Source organism: Callithrix jacchus, chromosome 9, assembly GCF_049354715.1.
Source record: "Callithrix jacchus isolate 240 chromosome 9, calJac240_pri, whole genome shotgun sequence".
NCBI lineage: Eukaryota > Metazoa > Chordata > Mammalia > Primates > Cebidae > Callithrix > Callithrix jacchus.
In genome coordinates this window covers 40292250-40305150 of record NC_133510.1, presented here as the reverse complement: position 1 = coordinate 40305150, position 12901 = coordinate 40292250, and the positions used below count along the sequence as shown (strand labels likewise).

Below are 12901 nucleotides of genomic sequence, written 5' to 3'. Positions count from 1 at the left end.
AATGGATGATCTAACGTGCCTGCAGTAGGTTAGTGAAGATAGTGAAGGGATGTGGGAATGGAGGCAGAAGGTAAACAATTACATATTTATTAGTAGTGAATAATTGGGTTATTAATTTTAGCTTTTTTGGTCAATTTCTGCTTCAGGATTTGACTTACTGTTTATGACTGAGAGAAAGAAGATCTGATATATATTGTTAATTTTTCTTTGATTCCGAAATATAAGGAACGAAAAGTCTATATATGTATGGTCTGGATATAATTATTAAGGTACAGTTATAAGAAATATAATTACATATAGAATTATAAGAACTTAAAATAAGAAACAATTTTTTTATTATGTACTTGTTTCTCGGGTCTTAGAGAAGACCGAAGACAATTTCACATGTTTTACACTTTGCAACTTTGGCTCTAGAGTAAACTCCAAAGATTTCATGCCTTGATGCTGTGATTCTGGAGACAAATTAGAAAATCTGACACTAGTCAACATTGGTCCTGATGAGAACTTCCTAGTTGGCTCTGGTACCACCACCATTGATTTCATATCTTGCCATCCTGAAGTCAACTCCTGATAATTTATACCTTGCTGTTGGGCCCCTGGTGTCAGCTCCATAGGTTTTATATATTGAAAACATGGCGTTGGTGCAAAGACCACAGATTTAATGCATTGTGACCTAAAGCTTGATGTCAAAGAATTTACACTTTGAGGTTGTGGCCATAGAGTTGGCTTCACAGATTTCACATCTTGAGAAAGTGGCTCTGATACAAATAGCATAGATCTTACATTATGCTGCCTGAGGTGTGACTGCAACTCCTCAGAATTCATACCTTGAGGATATGGTTCTGATTTTAACTCCACAGATTTCATACCTTGAGGATATGGTTCTGATTTTAACTCCACAGATTTCATACCTTGAGGATATGGTTCTGATTTTAACTCCACAGATTTTATACCTTGAGGATATGGTTCTGGTTTTAACTCCACAGATTTTGCTTTTTGAAAACATGGCTCTAGTGTAAATACCTCATATTTTAAGTCTGGCAGCTCAGAGGCTGAAATCATTTTTGCAGTATTTGCATCATGAAGCAATGGCTGCTTATTTGTGTCCACAGACTTTACATCTTTAAGCAGTGGCTCTGGTAAAAATACCTCAGATTTTGTACCATTTATCTGAGGACCCAAAGTGAATGCAGGTTGCACAGCTTGCTGTGAGCCAAGGTGCTTCCCCAAGAATTGGACTCCTTGAAACTTAGTCCCTGGAGTTAACTTAGAAGATTTCACACCTTGCAAGTGTGGTCTGGGATTGAACAGAATAAATTTTGTACCTTGAGATTCTGACCCAGGGTTCAATTCAGAGGGCTTCATGTCTCGTATCTGTGGCCCTGGATTTAAGTTGATAGAATTTATGCTTTGAAATTCTGGCTCTGAATTCAACTCAGAAGAATTCATACCTTGCAGCTGTGGGCCAGCGTTGAACTCCTTTGGTGTTGTATCTTGAAATTTTGTCCCTGAAGTCAGTTCACATTTTACATCTTGTAAATGTTGCACAGAGCTGAACATAACAGATTTTATACTTTGAAGCTCTGGCCCTGGATGCAACTCAGATTTCATAACTTGAAATTTTGACCCTGATTTTACATCTTGCAAGTGTGGCTCAAGTTTGCACTCCATAGAATTCATGCATTGTAACTTTAGCCCTGGATTCAGCTCAGAAGAACTTGCACACTGCACCTGTGGCCCAGGGTTGTATTCCATAGGTGCTACATGTAGAAACTTTGACCCTGGTATCAAATCAGATTTTAAATCTTGCAAATGTGGTCTAAGGTTGAACATCAAAGATGTCTTGCTTTGAATTTCTGTCCCTGGGTTCAATTCAGAACACTTCATACCTTGAAGTTTTGAAACTGAAGTTAACTTGGGAGATTTCATACCTTGTAAATATGGCTCTGTGTTGCACCCAATAGAATTTACACATTGAGCTTGTGGCTGTGGAATTAATGCAGAATTCACACCTTGCAAATGTGGCCCTGGGCTGCACCCAATAGAATTTGCACCCTGAAGTTTTGGCCCTGGAATGGGTGCAGAGGAATTTACACCTTGCAAGTGCAGCCCAGGATTGCACCCATTAAAATTTACACACGGAAGTGGTGGCTCTGGAGTGAATGCAGAAGAATTCACACCTTGCAAATATGACCCAGGGTTGCACCCATTAGGATTAACACACTGAAGTTTGGGCCCTAGAATGGATGTGGAAGAATTCACACTTTGTGGATCTGGCCTAGAATTATACTCAATAGAATTTATACCCTGAAGTGGTGGCTCTGGAATGGATGCAGAATAATTAATACCTTGCAAGTTTGACCCAGAGTTGAACCCATTAGAACTTACACACTGAAGTTTAGGGCCTGGAATAGATGCAGAAGAATTTACACCTTGCAAACATGGCCCACAGTTGCACCCAATAGAATTTGCACACTGAGGTGGTGGCTCTGGAATGGATGCAGAAGAATTCACATCTTGCAAATGTGGTCCAAGGCAGAACACCTTAGATTTCATACCTTGAAGCTCAGGCCCAGGATTAAACTTGGCAGATTTTATTCCTTGCAACTGTGGCCCAGGGTTGAAATCTAAAGATTGTATACCTTGAAGCCTTGTTCCAAAGTGCCACTCAGATTTCACACCTTGCAACTGTTCCTGAAGATTGAATTTCATAGATTTTACATCTTGAAGCTTTGTCCCTGTACATAATTCTGAAGGTTTTCTATATTGCAAATGTGGCCCAGGATCAAACCCCATAAATTTAGCACTTTGAAGGTCTGGCCATAGATTCAATTTATGAGATTTCTCATCTTGCTGCTGCTTTTCAGTATTGAACTCAGAAGGTGCCACATTGTGAATCTTTGATTCCGAGGCCAACTTAGAGAGTTCTGCAACTTGCAATTCTGGGTCATCGTTGCCTTCTGTAGAGTTCACTGTCTGAAGCTTTATCAACCCAGATTTCATATCTTGCAGCTTTGCCCCAGGATTGAATTCTACAGACTTCACACCTTGATGTTGTATCCCTGGTGTCGACATAAATAATTTTCTATCTTGTAACTGTGAGGTTGAGTTTAACCTCAACGAAGTCCTATCCTGTACCTTTGTACCTAGAGACAATTCAAAAGATTTTACATCTTGCTGCACTGGCCTAGGCATGAGCCCCACAGATTTCACTTTTTGAAGCTTTGTCACTGGGATCTCATCAGAAGATTTCATACCTTGCAATTGTGATTCAGAACTGAACTCCTTAGATTTTACGTCTTGAAGTTCTGTCCCCTTGATTGAGTTACAGTATTTCATATCTTGCCACTCTGGGCCTGAGTTGAACTCCACAGATTCCCTACCTTGAAGCTTTGTCTCTGGGGTTAACTGAAAAGATGTCACACCTTGTAACTTTGGACCATGGTTGTATTCTTCAGATTTTACATCTTGATAGTTTGTTCCTTGAATCAACTCAGAAGATTTTTCACCTTGTATCTGTTGTCCAGAATTGAAATACATTGATTTCATACTTTGAAGCCTTGTCCCTGAGGTTACCTCAGAAGATTTTATATCTTGAAAGTGTTGTCCAGAACTGAGCTTCACAGATTTTACATCTTGAAGCTTTATACCCATGATCAGATTGGAAGATTTTATATCTTGTAACTGTGGGCCGGATTCCAGCTCTACAGATTTCACACCTGGAGACTTTCTCCCCAGGGTCAAATCAGATTTCTCACTTTGTAACTTTGGACTAGGTTTGAAGTCTACAGGTTTCACACCCTGAAGCTTCACCCCTGCAATGATTTCAGATGATTTCACACTCTGTCAATGTGGTCCAGAACTGAAATCCATAGATTTAATGTCTGGAAGCTGTATACCCATGATCAACCTAGAAGATTTCAAATCTTGCAACTGTGGGCCTGAGTTGGATTACACTAACTTCACTTCTTGAAGATTTGTCTTTGATATCGACTCAGAAGATTTCACTCTGCAACTGTGGCCCAGGTTTGAAGTCTGTAGATTTGACAACTTGAATCTTGGTCTTCATGGTCAAATCAGAATGTGGGATATTTTTCAACTGTGAGCTGGGGTTTAACTCTATAAATTTCATATCTTGGGACTTTGTCTTAGGGTTCAACTTAAAAGATTTGACACATTGCCACTGTGGCCCAGAGCTAAACTCCTCAGATTTCATACCTGGAAGCTTTGTCTGAGCCAACTCAGATGATTTCGTGCTTTTCGTGTAGTAAGAAGTTGAGCCCTACGGTTTTATCACTTTGTAATTGTAGCTCTTGGCTTAATACTCCAGATTTCACCCCTGAAAACTGTGGCTTTTGTGTAAACACTAGGGACTTCACATCTTGCTGCTGTGTTCTTGGATATGCCTGCAAGGGTTTCACTTTGTGCAGCTGTGGTCTTGGGGTCAACTCAGAAGATTTCACATCTTGCAAATGAAGCCCAGGTTTGAATGCCATAGATTTTATATCACAGAGCTTTGATGTTGAAATTGGGCCACGTGATTTCACACTTCTCAACTGTAACCCAGATTTCAAATCAATAGTTTTGAACCCTGGCACCTGATGTTCCTGGAATGTCATAGGTGGTACATTATAAAGCTTTGGCCTTGGAGTCAACTCAGATGACTTCACATCTCTTAATTGTATTGAAGTTTTCAATTCTATAGGTGTAACAGCTTGAGATTGTGAACCACATTTTAGCATAGATTTCATACCTTGGAACTCAGGTACTGGTATCCACTGCACAGATTTCACACTTCCAAGCTGTGAGTCTTGGTTTAACTCCACAGTTTTTACCCCCTGAAGCTGTGACTCTGAGGTTGATGCCAGAATTTTCCCTTTTGGCAACTGTGGTCCTTGGGACAACTTAGGAGTTTTCACAAATTGCAACCGTTAAACTCCACAGGTTTTGCACCTTGAATTTTTGGCCCTAGAATCAATTCAGATGATTTTACACCTCCTGACTCTATGGAGGATTTCAACTCTGCAGGTTTCACACCTCGAGATTGTGAACCAAGATTCAGCCCTCCAGTTTTTACATCTTGGAACTCAGGACCTGGTATCCACTGTACAGATTTTGCACTTCCAAGCCGTGAGTCTTGGTTTAACTCCACAGTTTTCACACCTTGAAGTTGTGGCTCTGAGCTTGATGCTGGAATTTTCCCTTTTTGCAGCTGTGGTCCTTGAGAAAACTCAGGAGCTTTCACACAGTGCAACTGTGACCCAAGGTTAAACTCCATAGATGTTGCACTTTGAAGTTTTGGCCCGAGAGGCAGTTGAGATGACTTTACACCTCCTGACTCTATGGAAGATTTCAACTCTGCAGGTTTGACAACTTGAGATTGTGAACCAAGATTTAACCCTGTAGGTTTCACACCTTGGAACTCAGGTCCTGGTAGCCACTGCACAGATTTCACACTTCCAAGCTGTGAGTCTTGGTTTAACTCCACAGTCTTCACACCTTGAACTTGTGGCTCTGAGCCTGATGCCAAAATTTTTCCTTTTTGTAGTTGTGGTCCAGCAGACAACTCAGAGGCTTTTACACACTGCAACTGTGCCCCAAGGTTAAACTCCATAGGTTTTCCACCTTGAAGTTTTGATGTTAGAACCAAATTAGATGCTATCATATCTCCCAACTGTAAGGAAAGTTTCAACTTTGCAGATTTGACACTTCGAGACTGTGGCCCAAGATTTAATCCTACAGATTTTACACCTTGGAACTCAGGTCTTGTTATCCACTGAACAGACTTTATTCTTCCAAGCTCTGGCTCTTTGTTTAACTCTATGATTTTCACACTTTGAAGCTGTGGCATTGCAGTTGAGCCCAAAGGTTTCTCTTGGTGCAACTGTGGTCCTGGAGTCAACTTGGGAGATTTCAGACTTTGCAACTGTGGTTCATGTTTGAACTCTTCAGCTTTTACATCTTGAATATTTGGTTCTGGAGTCAATTCAGATGATTTTATACCTTTTGACTGTAGGTCAGACTTGAGGTCTACAGATTTTATACCTTCAGATTTTGACTCTGGAATTAACTCCAAAGACATTATACCTTCTGACTCAGACCCTCTCTTTACTTGCTCAAAATTCACACTTTGCTGCTCTAGTGAGTTTACAGATATCTGACCATCCTGTTCTGGCTCAAGGGTTAAATCCACAGGTTTTACTTCTTCAAACTCTTGTCCTCTGGTTACATTCACAGATTTTACTAACAGTCTTTTCTGCCTTGGGGCAAACTTTACAGATTTTACACATTGTAGATGTGGATCTTGAGTCTCCTTTATAGATTTTAAACTTGGAAGCTTTAAACATGGAGTAATCTCCACAAATTTCATATCTTGCATTTGTGGGACTGAAGTCAGTTCCTCAGGTTTCATGCTTTGTAGCTGAGGCCTTTGAAGCATCTCCATAGATTTAACCCCTTGAAGCAATGGCTCTGGTGCAAAAGCCATAGGCTTCTCACCTTGCATCTTTAGCCCAAATTTTAATTTCACAGCTTTCATATTGTGCAGCTGTGTATCTGGGACCAACTCCACAGATTTTACATCTTGAAGCTCCAAATCAGGGATGAATTCCACAGCTCTGAAATCTTCTCTCTGTGACTGTAAGCTTATCGCCACAGATTTCCCACCTTCCCGCTGTGGACTTGGAGTTATTTCCATAGATTTCATCCCTTCCAGGCATGGTCCTGGAGTTAAGGTCACAGATTTTGTATCTTCTAACTGTGACTGTGAGGTCAGCAACTCAGATTGGAGCTTTGAGCCTGGTGTTACCTCCTCAATTTTATACCTCCTGCCTGTGGCTCTGGGGTTAACACGATAGATTTGACATCTTCCAATTCTGGCTCTGGTGTTAACTGCCTAGTTTTCATATCTCCCAAATGTGGCCCAGGGATTAATTCCACAGATTTCATATCTTCTAGCTGTGGCTCTGGGGTTAGCTTTTCAGATTTGAAACCTTGAAGTTTTAAGACTAGGCTCTCCTCCACAGGATTTACATCTTGGAACTGTGGTCCTTGTATCAATCCAGAAGATATCATATCTTGTAACTGTGGTTTTCTGGTTAACTCAGAATGATTTACACTGGGCAACTGTGGCCCCGGAGTCAAGTCCATGGATTCTGCATCTGGCATTTGTGGCTCCGAGAGTAATTTACTCGAAACTTCAACTTCAAGGCTTGGCACTTGATTGCCTACTACATATTTTACATCTTGAAACAGTGGCTCTGGTACTAACTCAGGCTTAATCCCTTGCCCCTCTGGCCCTGGAGCCATTGCCATAGGTGGTACCCCTTGCATCTTTGGCCCTGGGGTCAACTCTAAAAATTGTACACATTGTAGCTGTGGCCCTGAGTTTAACTCTAAAGATTTCACACCCTGAGGTTGAGTTCCTGGTACTAAATCAAAAATTTTGACATCTTGTAGGTGCAGCTCTGAGTTAAGCCCTTCCTGTTTGATGCTTTGAGTTCCTTGAGACATCTTTGCTAATGTGGAATCTTGTAGCCCTAACTCTGGAACCACCTCTACAGAATTCACACTGTGAAACACCGATCCTGGAGTTTGATCCCCATATGTGACACCTTGCAGCTTTGGCCTTGAAGTCAATTCAGAAAATTTGAGATATTGCTGCCAAGGCCCTAGGTTTACTTCCTCAGATTTTACACTTTAAAGTGGTAGTTCTGAGGTCAGTTTTGCAGATTTCATCCTTTGAAACTGTGATCCTTCAGCAGACAGAACAGATTTCATGTCTTCAACATGTGGCCCTTGGCTTAACTGCAAAGATGACTGTGCTATGAAACCTAGAGACTTTACATCTTCAGGCTGAGATCCTGGTGTCATCTGCATATGTTTGAAACCTTGGTGCTTTGACCCTGGGATCAAATCAGAAAATTTGACATCTTGCAAGCCTAGTCCTGGGTTTAGTTCCACAAATTTCACACCTTGAGGTTGTGGTTCTGGAGTCAACTGTACAAATTTGACACTTTGAGGTGTTAGGTCTGGGATAAAATCTGAGGTCAGTTCATCCGATTTCGCACCATAATGTAGGGGTTGTGAGATTAAATCTACAGGTTTTTCTCCTTGAAGAAGTGGCCCTGGAAATACCTTTGAAAATCTGACACTTTGTGGCTGTGGCCCTGGGGTCAATCCAGAAGATTTGACACTTGGCTGACATGGGCCTAGATTTAAATCCACAGAGTTTACATCTTGGAGCTCTGCCCTCTTAGTCAAATCCTCCAATGGCATACTTTGTAGCGGTAGCTCCGGTATCATCTTCTCTGATTCTACCACTCTTGTAGTTGACTGTTGGATTAAATTCACATGTTTCACGTCTTGCAACTGTGACTCTAGATCCAACTGCATAGACTTTCCTCCCTGGACCTGTGGCCCTGGAGTCAGGTCTGTAACATGTGGTTTGGGTTCTGTAAATAACTTTTTAGATCCTATCACTAATGGAGATGACTCACTGGTTAACTCTGCATATTTCAAATTTTGCAGTAGTGGCTCTGATTTCTCACATTGCATGTCTGGTCCTGGAGTCAACTCCAGAACTCCTGTTTCTGAATCTAGTGGTAGTGGGATAACTCCCCGGGTCTTACCAACTTGAGGCAATGCCAACCCCACAGTTTCTGTGTCTTTATGTTCTGAGGTGGGGGGTGTCTCTGACAACTCAGTAATTTCTGAGCATGGCCCTAGATTGCCATGAACAAACTTCATATCATGGGGCTGTGGCTCTGTGGTCAACACTTCTGATTTCACACTTTGTATCTCTGATCCTGGTATCAAATTCAGAGATTCTTTTGTTGTGTGTTGTGATACTGGAGTTTCCCCCATTGCTTTTCCAAGTTGATGCATTGTCTCAAGAGTGTCTTGGAATGACACTGAGCTCATCTCCACAGATTCTGAAGTTTGGCTGAGTGGCCCTGGGGTAGTTCTTAAAGATGGTTGGGTCAACCCAATAGATTTTTGCACTTGGTGACGAGTGTCAGAGGTCAACTTTGCTTCTTTTTCTTGAGATCCTGGCTCTGAGGTCATCTCTAAAGGTTCTGAGGCTTGATGTCATGGGGTCACTCTTTGAGGCTCTGTGGCTTGATGATTTGGTTTGGGGCTCATCTCTGCAGCTTTTACTGCCTGAAGTTGTGTCCCTTTGGTCAGTTCCCCATATTTCATAACTTGCACATGTGTCTCAGGAATTAACCTCCTATATTTTACTATTTGAGGAGTTGTCACATCTTCAAACAATAGTACTGGGGCCATCTTCTGAGATCTGACATCTTGTAACCGTGGCTTTGGGGCCAATTCAGCAGATTTTTTGTCTTCCATTGGTGGTCTTAGCGTCAATTCCACAGTGTTTATATCTTGAAACTCTGGTGGTAGGACCAGATGAACAGATCTTCTACCTTGCAACTGTGAACCTGGGGTCAAACCACTAGATTCTGTAACATATGGCTGTGCTCGTGGAATTATCCCCATGGAATCCATGGCTTGTAATGGTGCTACTGGAATTACTCTCACACAATGCATGACTTGAGGTAATGGTGCTGAGATCACTTCCGATGATTTTGTGCCTTGACATATTGGCCCTGGAATAGTCTTTCCTTGTTCCATGACTTGACTTTGTGATCCTGAGGTCATGTCAACTGATTCCACGACTTTATGCTGTGGCCCTGGCATCATTTCCACAGTTTCCATAACTGCATGTTGTGGCCTTTGATTCATCTTTTCTGGTTTTGTGACTTGATGGTTCAATATTGTGTTCATCTTCACTGACTCTATGGCTTGATATTGCGGTGTTGGAGTTGTTCCCACTATTTCTGTATGTGGGTGTGATTTATTAATCTTCCCCACAGAATCCATAACTTGAAGCAGTGCTACAGGAGTTACTTTCTTTTTATCTGTGACTTGATTCAGTAATCTCGTGGCCATCCTCTCTGATTCCACAACTTGGTGCTTTGGCCTTGGGGCTGCCTCCATTGACTGAATGACTTGACTTGGTGGTTTGAGGGTTATGCTCTTTGTTTTCATAGTTTCCATTGGTTTCACAACTTGACTTGGCAGCTGTGGGAACAAACCCACAGATTCTGAATGTGATTCTGGGATCATCCCCATTGAATCTATGACCTGAAGTAATGCCAATGGAGTTACCTTTATGCTGTCTTTGACTTGATATGGTAGACTTGGTACCAAGTCCACATTAGTCTCTTGTGTCTTGTGCTGCGGTATGCTTTTTTCTGGAAAACCTATGACCCTCTTCTCTATACTAAGCTCTAGTATGTGTTTTGGCTCTTTCTTCAGCAAAGTGTTTTCCTCTTCAATTACATTAACTCCTAAACTTGTTGGAGGTAGAGTGCCCACTGATGTAACTAAAGGCTTGGATCCAAGGATTTGGGGGCCATCCCCAGGTTGTAACTGCTTGCCTGAGATAAGTGACTGTGAAAGTTTTGTTTCTGTGCTATTTGTTCCAGATCCCACTTCAGCATTCACATGAAGCGGAAATGATGGAAGGTCTGGGGAATTTTTGTTAATATTTTGCTCAGTGCTTTGATGAATGGGCATAGATAACTGAGTTTGGAGTTTATTTGATTCAGCGACTCCTCTTTGTACTTCAGTTAAATAATTGAGCATCGCCCATGATTTCCTCACAGGTAAAGGTACTGTGTGTTGCTGCAAAGCAAAAGCCTTCTCAGAAATATGTCTTTTTAGCTTTCTTCTAACCGAAGGAGAGAGCTTGAATGGAGCCCACCTTGGGAGTTGTGGTCTCTCCTTGGAAACAGAATTCAGCTCGTGATCTGATGTCAAATGACTCTTGCTCCTTCTCTCATCTTTTTTTTCCCCTTTTTTGTCTGCAGATATTTAGAGGCTCAGAAATAGAGTTGATAAAAGGGCTCTGAGATTGTAAGGGTGAAAGATCTGTCAAATTCTGAAAAAGGTTTGATTTCTGGGGCTCTGATAGCTGAAAAGGAGGCATGGTTGTGCCTTGGTTCTCAAACACAGATGGCTGCTTTCTGTGGGAAATAGGTAAACTATGGCTCTGGCATTCCCAAGTTGTTCCTTTAGAACAACTAGAGTTACTGCATGATGATCTAAAGGAGATGCTGTGGTCAGTAGTAGAATGTTTTGCTTTCTTATAATCACAACAGTGTAGAACAGTCTTCTGAGCCACAAGAACAGAGTAGTTCGAGCAAATCCTGTTCCATAAGCCTTGATCTAAGAAGTAAAGAGAAATGTTTCAGTTTGCATTGAAATAGGAAAAAGAAAGAAGTGGCTATTTCAAATGCAAAATATTTTTGGCCTGAAGGAGAATTGCGGGGAAGAAAAGTTTCTTCCGCCAACATCAGTTACGTATAGAAAGAATTCCTCTACCAGGACAAAGGGAGAAAACTGTTCCCAGCCTACCTAGAAATGACCCTTCGACCAGTTTGAACCCTGAACTTCCTCCACAGACAAAATGAACTCTCTCTCTCCCTCCTTCCTCCCCTTCCTTCCTCCTTTTTAAAACCTCTTCCAGAAACTACAATGCCTGACCTTGCACTTTTCAGGTGTTGGGAGATCTTTTGAAGAGTCTGCATCATTGACCAGAGTGTATATTCCCAGTTCCCAGGGAGTTCTGAAACACTGGATGCAACACTATTTGTGAATGTAATTGAATTCTCATTAAAATACCAGTAAGGAAAACAGCAAGAGAGATTTAACTTAGAAAAGAGAAAGCTAACATAGTGAAGGAAGGAAAACAGGGTACCAGGTACTTTACTTCTAACTTTCACAGAGTTTATCAGTAGAATTGGTTGAAGACAGGCTTTACTCACCATGTCAGGTTAGCTTCACTGCAAGCCATCCCGAGGGTTTCTTTCCTCTGTGGATCTGGAAGAAGAGGTGAAGAATCTGTCAGCATCATGATTATCAACATCATTTCATCCAACACCCTCTTTTTGCAAATAAGGAAATAAAGATGAAGTTATGCCCAAGATTATGAAGCTAATTAGTGGTAGATCTCAGACTTAACCCATCTCAACATTTTTCAAAAAGCTACACTGCTTCCATCATACATGCTGCCTTCATCATACAGTAGATGTAAGCTATATACATTGGGAAGGAGAGGAATAATCATAGTAATAAGAGGGGCCATGATACATATCTTTTCCTCCAAAGGAATCTATCCAGTATCTATGGTGGGGGACAAAAGATAGGGAAACTTCCCTCACCAAACTCTTGGTAGTCATCCTTTGTCCATTTTACAATCTCATCAAATTTCCTTCCCAATACCTTGGGATTTGAAGAAAAGGAGCTGAGGAGAGGAAGCATTAGGAAAGGAACCATGGAGCTGTATACAGACAGCTCTTTTTTTTTCTAATCTTATGACAGATTAAACATACATCTCTTTAGACATGGAGATACTGGAAGAAGCACACTTCTTCCATTTACATCCTCTTTTCCAACCTCCCTCCACCTGCTATTTAAGGCTAGAGGCATAAGGCAGATCTATAATTGCTCTGTCATTAACCTGGAACTGAAGAGTAAAGGATAGAATCATTCTGACCTGTTAATTTCTGGATCTTTTTCCATCTATGGTGCTTTGAAGTCTATAGAAGCACAAAAAGAAAATCAGATTATGTTCTAGGTTAGAGACTTTATTAACAGCACATCTCACCTTTTAGATATCAGATATTGATACATCTCATGTATCAGGTATTGATAGAGTTGGCACCCATAACCATACATAAATATATAGAGGATAGTGATTAACTTCCTAAGAAGGGAAGAATTACTTAAGAAGTTACATTTGTACTGGAGTTTAAAGAATCAGCATAAGACTTTTAGGTGAAGAAAGAGTATTTCAGGCAAACGGAAACATCACTGAGATCAGCATGTC

The 12901-nt window shown here is 41.2% G+C and overlaps 1 protein-coding gene across 4 annotated transcripts in view; it reads right to left on the bottom strand.

Moving 5' to 3' along the window:
- Positions 1 to 312: 312 nt before the first annotated feature.
- The window catches only part of LOC108593123 (intraflagellar transport protein 172 homolog), a 43578-nt gene continuing 30989 nt past the window's right edge, over positions 313 to 12901 (bottom strand). For 3 of the 4 annotated variants that reach the window (XM_078338950.1, XM_078338948.1, XM_035255880.3), the window contains 4 exons: positions 12569 to 12611; positions 11838 to 11892; positions 11557 to 11658; positions 313 to 11238 (listed from right to left, as the gene is read on the bottom strand). Coding sequence is in view for 2 of the 4 variants with exons in the window: in XM_035255880.3 (XP_035111771.3) it covers positions 337 to 3654 (3318 nt within the window). In the remaining 2 variants the exon portion in view is untranslated. The remainder of the gene's footprint in view (positions 11239 to 11556; positions 11659 to 11837; positions 11893 to 12568; positions 12612 to 12901) is intronic. The other variant, XM_035255881.3, reaches the window with a different exon arrangement.